This window comes from Meleagris gallopavo, chromosome 9 (genome assembly GCF_000146605.3).
Source record: "Meleagris gallopavo isolate NT-WF06-2002-E0010 breed Aviagen turkey brand Nicholas breeding stock chromosome 9, Turkey_5.1, whole genome shotgun sequence".
Taxonomy (NCBI): domain Eukaryota; kingdom Metazoa; phylum Chordata; class Aves; order Galliformes; family Phasianidae; genus Meleagris; species Meleagris gallopavo.
In genome coordinates this window covers 16519234-16529229 of record NC_015019.2, presented here as the reverse complement: position 1 = coordinate 16529229, position 9996 = coordinate 16519234, and the positions used below count along the sequence as shown (strand labels likewise).

The following is a 9996-nucleotide window of genomic DNA, read 5'->3' as shown; positions in this document are numbered from 1 at the left end:
AAAGTACAGCTTGGCTGTAGTTTTTGTTTCAGGTCAAGCTGTACTCACGAAGCATTTGGCTAGCAATAAGATACTCTCCTTGCTAGTCTGCTATCAAGATGGTGTGTTTTCAAAGCAAACCTGCAGAGCTAAGCCCTAACCATGTACTTGTATTCCAACTTCTGCTTCTTTCCCCTTACTGCAGGCTAACCCTAACGGGCCAGCCTGGTGCTGGTGGGTCCTAGCTGTCCTTCCTCTTGAGAACAGAGCCCAGCTCCCTTTCCTTGCCATGAAATCCCTCAAAGACCGCTTGAATGGCATCAGACGTGTCCTTACATTCATGTCTCGTACAAGATCACGGTGATGGTGAGAAGGAGAGCTGTGAAGTCTCCCGCAGTACTTGACTGTAGAGTGTCTCTTGTAACTTCATCTAACTGCAATAATGTCTTACAGATTTGTGTCAGAATGTTTCCAGCCTGAATTTCAGAGAAAATAAGTTAAAAGGAGCAAGGGATGTTTATGGTTACTTTAATAGTTTCCATTTGGAACTCAGTTTCTGAGATGATTATTCAATTACTGCACTGCTAAATTAATAACAAATGTGATAGAACAAAAAGTGATCTTGTTTGCCATAAACCTTTTAAAAAGCTTAAGAGGTCTTTTAATTTATTTTTTTGTAGTGGGTAAAGGGTGAACTGTGCAGTTTAATGTGAAGCAGAATTAATAATGTTTATGCGTTATTTCAATGAACTGCGTGGTCTTTTCCAATGGTTCAGGTTTTATATAGCATTGTGTATAACAATGTTCACGACTTCCGTTTGATAATTTATTTTTGCACTATGATTTTTTGTTTCAAAATGTGTTATTTATGTGTTCATCCTCTATAGGAAAGTGAGCTGCTCTATTTATAGTGTTTTTATCCTGTATGTACAACTGGGGGGGGAGGGGGGAGAAATGATGATTCTAGCAGTGCACAAAAAACTGCTTTGATCATTTTTCAGCTATTTCTGTTCAAATACTTCGAATGTTTTTCTATTTGTCCCCAGTCCTACTGTAGCCTAAGAAGGCTTTTTTCCTCCCAAAACAGCCTGCTGTGATGTCTTTGAATACGCAGACTGAGAGCTCATGCACAGTTGGATCTTGGCTCTCTGCTTGTAACTGTGGCTCTGATAGTGCAGTGCAGCCAAGCGCATCCTTAACCTGAGTGCAGGTGTCAAAGTGCTTGGCTAAGCCAAGGCATGGATCAGTTGATGCCAGTGGGGATTTGCTGACAGAAGGCTCACCCTTCTAAAAACAAAACTGGAAGTATTGGTGTTTCTTTGTAGATTGACAGATTTTTTTTAAATTATTTTTTTATATCGACTCTGGTTGCTGTTGAGATTAGCTTCACTTCTGGAGTGTCTGGGATTTGGTTTTGGAGTGTTTGTATGTGGGTGGAGGGAGGGTTATTTTCAACTGTAGGACTAACAGGGCAGTTTGTACCACATGAGAAGGAATATGTTGTAATAAATGCTATTTATTTCACCCCAATCTTCAGCTTTCTGTTAGCTTCAAATCTCTGCCCAGCTGCTACGCTTCTATGAGCAGAGATGGGGTAGTGTTGCTAATAGTAGTTAACTCCTAAGGAAAACAAGTGAATTTTTGGATGATCACTTCTAGTGAATGAGGCAGGTAAAAAACAAGGCAAAAATGAGAATAGCATATATATATATATATATTATTTTTTTTGCTTTGTTTAAATCAACAAGCTGTTTGCACTTTTAACTGCTTTCTGTCTACCAGTTTCTGGAGCTCGTCTTCCATGGGGCCGGCTTTGACTTTCATTAATCTCAGTGTGGGGGGAAGGAAAAACAAACAAACAAAAAACTGTCGTGGAATGCTCCAATTTTTATTGTTGTTTTTACCCAGAATAGCACTACTGCCCATTCTATGCCTTTATGGAACAGTGCAGTAGAAATTAATGTCAGTTTTCCATGTGTGTTTTTTTTCTCACCATCATTCTTTCATCCGGAATATACATTGAGAGCAATTTCTGTACTGTCAGGCTTCTGTAATATCTTTTATTCCCCCTCTTGTTAAACTTTATAGGACTTTCCCATAAGGGTACCAAAGAATGGAAGACAAACACATTTCAGCTTCGTTATGCAAATGGAATATGTATCCTGTGTTGGCATTTAGCTGCTCTAGAAATGCTACAGCTCGTTTCCATACTGCTAGATTGCTGCACTCCTGGCATCTTTTGTAGGTGGTGCTTTCCATGCTTCTCTATGAACAATGTATAGAATACATGCTCTGAACAACAACTGTATGGTGGCTGAGACCCGCTATGACATTTGTCTTCATAAGGCAAAAGCAGTTCTTACTTGTTTGGAAGTGAAACTGCATTAAATGCAATTCTTCCTTAAGCCATTATGTATTATGCATAATATAAGGAGTCTACATTGCTCCTATAGAAAGTTAGCACACGGTTCCTTGTATCTGTGAGAAAAGGACCTCAGATACATATTTCATACTGTTTTCTCATTGATCTTGCTGTTCTTTTCCTGCATGTCTTCTGCGTACTCATTATTTTGTTAATTCAGAAATTGCCATGGAACGAATCCTCGATTCTATAAGTGAACATTGTCTTTCTTTATTAGACTTGAGTAAAGCTGCCAGAATTTCCTCAGCAGACATCTGTGTATACATGCACTGTGTTGTGGACCCCAGTGTATTTGGTGTGACTTGGAAACACGAACTACTGCCTACACTGCATGCAGGGGACCTGTGTATGCACAGCAAATTGACTCCATCAAGAAATCCAATCTGGGACTGCTGTGTGGCCACACATCCTAGGTTAATGGGTAGTTCATGCATTCCTTCAGAGAAAAAAGATCCTGAAACAAGTTTCTGAGAACACAAGCCTGCCTAGTAAAAGCTGGACGAGGAATAGCCTTTTAGCCTTCAGTGAATTGACATGGTGGTTTCAGTAATGAGCTTTACAAACACAACTTCTAGTTATGCCATGCTATGGGTGATTTCAGTTGTATTAATTGGCACAAAGTTGTAAATGCAGTATTTATTACAGGTATAAATAAACAACTGAGCAGACTCAAACACCTTCACTTGAATTATAGAAACTCATTGATTACATCTAACTGGGGCTGGTATTTTATTGATGCTTCATTGCATTCTAGGCACTTGTTTTATTTCAACCACTCTTCCTTTTATTTATTAAAAAAAAGAAAGGGAAAAAAAAAAAGACTAGAAGAAGTGATTACTCTTGTCGTGAAGCCAGAAGTAATACATAGGCTTCCTACTACTACCTTCATGGAAAGTCATTTCCTTTGACCCTAAATGACTGAGTTAGGATTACTAAAATTAGAAATTATGCCATTTTCATAGATATGTGATCAGTCCCTTTTTTTTGTTGTTTGTTTTTTGTTTTTTCCTGTGATGGAGAGTAAAGCCAATAATAGAATGATTGTGCTGCTCTCCTGCTGATATGGTGGTGAGCCATCCAGGCAGCTGGAGACCTCCTGAAAGTGATAGACTTACATTTGTGAGATATACTTCATTCACTTGAAATCTCTTCACACTTCTGTAGATGAAAGATTTAACAAAATACATCAAATAGCAAAGGCTGGCTGTACCACCTTTCCAAGTTTTTCTGCACGTATTTACCTTCTAATTAAACAGATGAGTTTTCTGGAGGAAATTACATCAATTTTCCCACTTATAGACAGACTTCTATAGTAACGCTGACTTACGTTGCCTTGTGTCTGAGTGGATTCTGTGAGAACAGCTGTTATCTTGGCATGGAGAGCTTTGACAGTAAACCTGAGGCACAGCTGGATTATCAGGTTAAGTTGTGCAATCTGACAGTGAGCTCGCACACAGCCGTAGAATGCAGTTTGTATTAATAATTAAATTATAAATTGGTGCGATAAAATCTAATTGATGGTTTTAGTTCCAGTCGATGCTAAAACAGTGTTAGTTTTTTAGTTAGTTGCATAGTCCTCTTTTTTCATTTTTTTCTTTAATTTTAAGTGCTGATCTCTTCCATGAGTGCTAGCAATAAGAGGCAAGCTGTCACGCTGCATGGCTGACCTGTGCTTCTCTCCTGTGCTGCTGCTTGTGAGCAGAACACCTTAACCACAGATTTCTTCACCCAAACTTTATTTTAATTAAAATAAAGTCATTGAGACTTAGATGCAGCAGATCTGGTTTCACCTGCACTGTAAAGAAAGAGCTTTATGAAATTCTGTATTTAGACAGTCTTTCAATGAATCCTGCTTGGTGCTGAAGTTTTGCTGGTGTTTTGATTAGTGACAGACAGCAGTTGTACTGAAATGCAGTGCTTAGGAATGGAGGACACATTCACAAGCTTTTAAAAAATACACGTAAATTAATTGCAGTTTTTCTTCTGCATACCAGCCCCACTGGAACTGTATGCACTTAGGGCAGTGCTTTCCTGTCCCCTGAGCCCTACATTAGGTGAAAGCAAAACAGGGGCTGAGCTTGTATTGTCAGCTTCGCAGCCTGACTTGTAAGTGGTGCAGCATGTCCTCAAGCTCTGGTGGTCTGGGGCTTAGTCCAAAGCAGCTGAAAATCTTGAGGCTACAGCAAGGTGGTAGCTCAGTCAAGTCGCTGTTCTGAGATGCTTTGTTAAATAAATGTGGTCAGAATGAATCTGCTTTGTTTAAACAAAGCAGGATTAAAATGATGGGTAATACTTTAAAAATAATAACAGTTAAGAAAACGGAGCTATTATGTTGACTTACTCATCCAGGTGTCATGCAAATTGCTTATGAAGAGTGGAATTTCCTAAGGTCTAAAGCAACCCTCACATAGAAGTGCCTGTATTCTGTTATTGCCATTCTTGAGCTTTTTAAGAGAGTCACAGCCATATATTTTATAAATGTGAGCATATTTCAATCTTTAAACTTGCAGAACAAAGGTTTACAGAGCAGAAGTGTAGCAAAACCAATGTACAAGCTTCTGTAATTCCCTGGTGGGGGATGGAGAAGTACAAAAATGGGGAGGAACAGACTATCTGTATAAGATGTCTTAATTTGGCACCATATTCTCGTCCAATTTAGTTCCATCAAGCTACGTGGTTATAAGAGTGCCAGAAATATATCTCTCAAGCCATTCTAAATAAAAAGCTCTTTGTTGACCTGTATATTCCATTTGTTTGTAAAACATCATTTTTGTGCACTGTAACGAACTTGAAATGAAACTTTCATACCACTGAACAGAGCACTGTTCAGCTACCTCAACGTAAGGTTGAAGTACTTTGTTTTCTTTCCAGATTTGTTCACATTGTCATATAAAATATTTAAAAAATTCATAGTCCAAAGATCCTGTATTTGTTTGTAGATGTACTTACAATTATGTTGTACCAACAAAGTCTGTGTGAAGCGTTGTTTGCTAATTAAAATTTTTGTGTTCTTTACTCTTTGGCTTGCATAAGAAAGAACATCAGGTGTGAACCACTGTGACACACGAGCTGCTTTTTTAGGTGCTTGAGAAAAAGGAATGAAGAACAAATCCTAGGTCCTGCAGCCACACAGCACAATCTGATGTGAAGGGAGGAACCCACAGGAAGGAAGGCGGTTGCCCAAAACTCAGCCTTTGTAAGGGACCTCCCTTTCAGTCTTTGCTGTAGAAGTGAAAGGGCAATGGGAAGTGCTGAGAGCCTGGCTTCCAGCACTGTGCTTCAGTGCCTCCTGTGCTGCTTGCTTTAGTGAGTTGTCTCTGTTTCTGTGATTAAAAATAATAGCCAGGCTGCTTTCCACATGCAGCCTCAGCCAGGAAAAGTGAGCTCTAGCTTCTTGTTAAGCTGTGCCTGTGAACCCATGAAAACATGAGGTTCAGCTAGAAGTTCCATAGCACTTTTGAAGGCCACAGCTTACAAAAAAAAGCTGAAAAAGAGGACTTTCATTCATAAACCCAAGATTGAGAGAACAGTTCCACAGTGTATCCCACTGAAAATGTGGAAGAGTCACCAAAGTTTAGCTTTTAGAGATATGCAATGGCTGCTCCTTCACCTCGTCACCAAACAAGCTGTGTGCTGTGGCTGTTCTGCTCCAATCCTGTCACTTGTAGCACCAGAGATCACCTCGCTGCTCTCTTATGTAAGCTTGCTCAGGTCCTGCATTTATTTTAGAATCCGGGGCACAGCCTGAAGGCTGAATTTAGTAAGCCAACAGCTAATTATGTCAGGGCTGCAGTTTCCTATAACAAAAATTTGAATCTGAGCAGGGAACTATTTTGGTTGAAGTGCTTTTCCATCAAGAAACAGCCAAAGCTGAAGCTTTGCTTGGGAACACGGCAGATAAATTATTCCTTTCAGTTCTCAGTTTTAATTCTGAAAGCCTTAATTGAGAATGGCTTTTTGTTGTAGTTTAAAGCAGAAAATAAATAAAACAAATCTAGCGTAGCAAATGTATTTCCCAACTCTATTTGTTCAGCACACTTTAGAAGAGATTTATTCAGCGGACTCGTGAAGTATTCTGAAGTCAATTACTTAATGTCTCACTTTAAAACGATCATCAAAAAGCACAAGCAGTGTAAAGCAGTTCCTGGCAAAGGACTCCTGTGCCCCGCATGGTTCCTAATGCCACAGCCATGATGGCTGGGCTGTGATCAGGGCTCGGCCCACAGCAGTGCCTGGCTCTGAGTGTCTGGGCAGTAAGCTGTAACGTGCTGTTAATTCTGTTAGTGAAGTGTCACAGAGTGCTGGGACATCTCCCAGTGTGCTGCGGTTCTCTGTAGAGCTGAGTTAAAGCACTGCAATGTTTCTGTCTCCAAACGTGAGGCGCGCTGCCTGCCGCCATCTTGGCCACATGTGCAAAGGGAAAATAGAAACTTTGGTTGTAAAGGACTGTGTGGCTGGGCTTTGTTGTCGCTGTCGTTCTCAAATCTGTGTTGCTTTCAACCTGAGCAAATTTTCTATCAGCAGCCGCTTAGAACTCCAGAAATCACACAACAGACCAGATGAAATGGTTCTTCCTAGTGGGCAGTAATGTCACCTGGCCTTCCTCCCCAGCTGTATTATAACTAGCCGCTCTGTGAAGCTCTACGTTGATGGAGGCTACCTGAGAACCAGAGCACCACCAAAGAGCAGGGTTTGCCATGCATAGCCCTCAGCTGCCACACACTGAATGGTTTACCTCTTCTCATGGACAGCTTTCAGGTAGTTAAAGCAAAACTGACAGCCAGAGTGAGTGTGCCGTTGCTGGCAGCCTTGTGCCAGCATGGCATCTTCTCTCACAGTAGATCTGCTCTTGACTTGTAATGCTATAAGCAAAAGGAGAATTAAGCTATTTATGTAAGTGACTTTATTTATATAACTGACTTATGCTGTATTATATGATGAAAAAGGAAAAAAAAAAAACTTTTTTTTTTTTTGTCTTTTCTACAAGCTGCAGGAAGATTTTGTAAAAGTAACGCTAGTAATAAATGGTTTTCTCTATGCGTTTGATGAGAAATTCAGCTTCATCTGCATGGAGGCTTTAGCATGCAGAGGAAATGTGGTAATAGGTGGCACAACAATGTGAAAGGTCTGCAGACAGTCTAGAAAATCTGAATTCAGAACACCACCATTTAGACTGTAAGCTCGTTCAACAAAGCAATTAGCATTCAGTCTCTTCTATGGATGACTCAATGATTTGCGCTGTGACTGTTAGTACTGAACGTACCATCTGAAATTTGTTTTGAAGGTTTAGTGAAGCATTCACGATTTAAAAACGGTTTCTACAAGTATATATTTTTTTTAATCAATGAGAAGCCCAAGCCCTACCACAGCTGAAGAACATACAGAAGCATTTTCAACAGAGCTGAATTCATTTTCTTTATGCTTGACGCTGTTTTTCACTCCTGAGTGAACGCCGGCTATTTAATATTTGGGAAATCAGGGTCAGTAGAGTAAATGTTTCTGTAGCAATTTGGCAGACACACCTTTCATAACTCATAAAGTCACTCCTGGAAAGGCACAACTGGGTCGCAGAAGTGCATGGTGGGATGCTGCTTTCCAGTTATGCAACCAGGGTAACTAGAGGTTAGAGAAAGCAGTTGAATAATGAGCTTTTTGCCAGAAAGAAGGGAAGAGAAAAACACAGTGTTTTTAATGCTGGCTTCTGAGCAGCAGCTCCTAATGTGTCTGGTTAGGAGTCATCAAACCGAAATAGAACCGAATGCGTCACAACTTTGAAGAATGGCAATTCACATCCCCAAAGAAAAATACATCTGTTTGTATTCCAAAAGCAAATCCTACCAGCTCTGCGATTCCCGTCGATGATGCTGGAGCCACTAGCAGCATGCTGCTCAGCTTTTCTCCCAGCCCATGTCACTACCTTCATCACTCCCCTCTGCTCTTTTTACTGTATCCATCATCCAGTAGCATCATTGCCCTTAGGGAATCTCACATTTTGCGTGCACCATTTTTCTCACACTGAGCTGAACTCCTCTATGTCCCTGACAGCTCGTAGCAGCTTCACTTCTCCCACATTTTCTTTCCTGCTTTTATGTACTTTACTGGATTATTTCTTAATAAATATAATGAGTGAGGAATTCTTACACTGTTTCTTAAAAAAGAAGAGAGAAAGGAAGTCGTCTTTCTGCACCATGAAGATTTTTCCGAGGTTTGGAGGGCTAGGATATGGCCCAAGGGCACCAATTAGCACATTAACTAACAAATAGCTCCCATCGAGTCTGGGGATATGAGTTACTAAAAGTAAATCCTGCACTGCAAAGAGACTAAATAAAACGGTGCTTTTAACCACAATTATATCTCCTGTTACAGCTGCACACCAGATAAATATATTAATCAAAATGACCTCATTTTAGGCATGAGTAGCAGTGTCTTATATAACCATGTTAAGTATGCTGTTTTATTTCCCTCCCACCAAGGAGAAACGGTGTTTGTCTTACAAGGTTCCAAATAAGTCTGGCTATAAAGCGATGGGGGAAAGAACGGGAGGAAGAGACGAAAGTGGAGGAATTAGTAAGCAAAATGACTCATTCCCCGAGAGCAGAGGTGATGCTACACTCCACTGTCAAACATTAGTTTCTCTGTAGGAAGCTGATGTTGTCATAAGCAGTCTCAGTGCTCCACATATGCCCAGCATTTCTCAGGATGGGAAAAACAGATGTGTTAGAAGAACGGAAGCGCCTTCTTTTCAGAACCTCTCAACCAGTGGCCTCAGCTTACAGCATTCCTTGTTCTGTTTCCAAAGCTGTTGGTGAAGGCTGCCCCCAGACACGAGGGGCTTGCAGCATCCCCTGCCATCCTTTTTGTTCTCTGGAGAAAAGCAGCATTCGATTAATTCTTTTCTGGTGCTAATAATCATGCTTCAAACAAGCTCACAAGCACCCTGAAAAGTAGACTACATCCCCCCACACACATAACAAGGCCAAAACTCATCTGGATTGATGCTGCACTGCAGCAAAAGGGACAGAGAGGCGTACATTTTTGCAATATAAGATCACTCAGGCAGAGAACTCCGATAAGCACTGAAAATGTGAAAAACAAATGGCAGGGTATGCATTTCCCATTTGCTTAATACACACACATAAAAGAAACACTGTGTAGGCTTCACTGCAGCATGCCAGTGCATCCAAAACTCAAAGGTTAGTTACATAAATGATAAGGCGTGGGCTTAAATGCTTCATTCAGCTTGTTAATTACTTGCTTTGTGGTCCGAGCCAACATTCTGAAACAGGTTCATCCAATACTGTGTTGCTTCCTCTTCATTTTCAGTTAGCGTATGAAGCTGAAGTGCTGGGAACGATTTGTTGCAGTACGTCGGGAGAGTCTCTTTTCTTTTCTAGCAATTCACAGAACAAACTTACACAAACTCATCCACAGATGCTCTTTAAATGTCTTCCTTATTTCAGAGAACGATGAAATTTACATCTTGGAACATTCCTTTTAAACGGGGGAATTGCTGGCTGCCATGAGCATATCTTCATAATTGACATTTTATGTTTCAGTAGTTTCTTCTTTGTACCCTTTTTAAACATGAGGAAATG

General features: G+C 40.4%; 1 protein-coding gene across 1 annotated transcript in view; it reads left to right on the top strand.

The window, feature by feature from the left end:
- LONRF3 (LON peptidase N-terminal domain and ring finger 3) overlaps positions 1-6505 on the top strand; it is a gene marked incomplete at its 5' end in the record, with an annotated part of 12998 nt that extends 6493 nt beyond the window's left edge. Inside the window, one exon of the mRNA XM_031554738.1 lies at positions 147-6505. Within this exon, the coding sequence (XP_031410598.1) occupies positions 147-343 (197 nt within the window). The remainder of the gene's footprint in view (positions 1-146) is intronic.
- Between the last annotated feature and the right edge of the window lie 3491 nt (positions 6506-9996).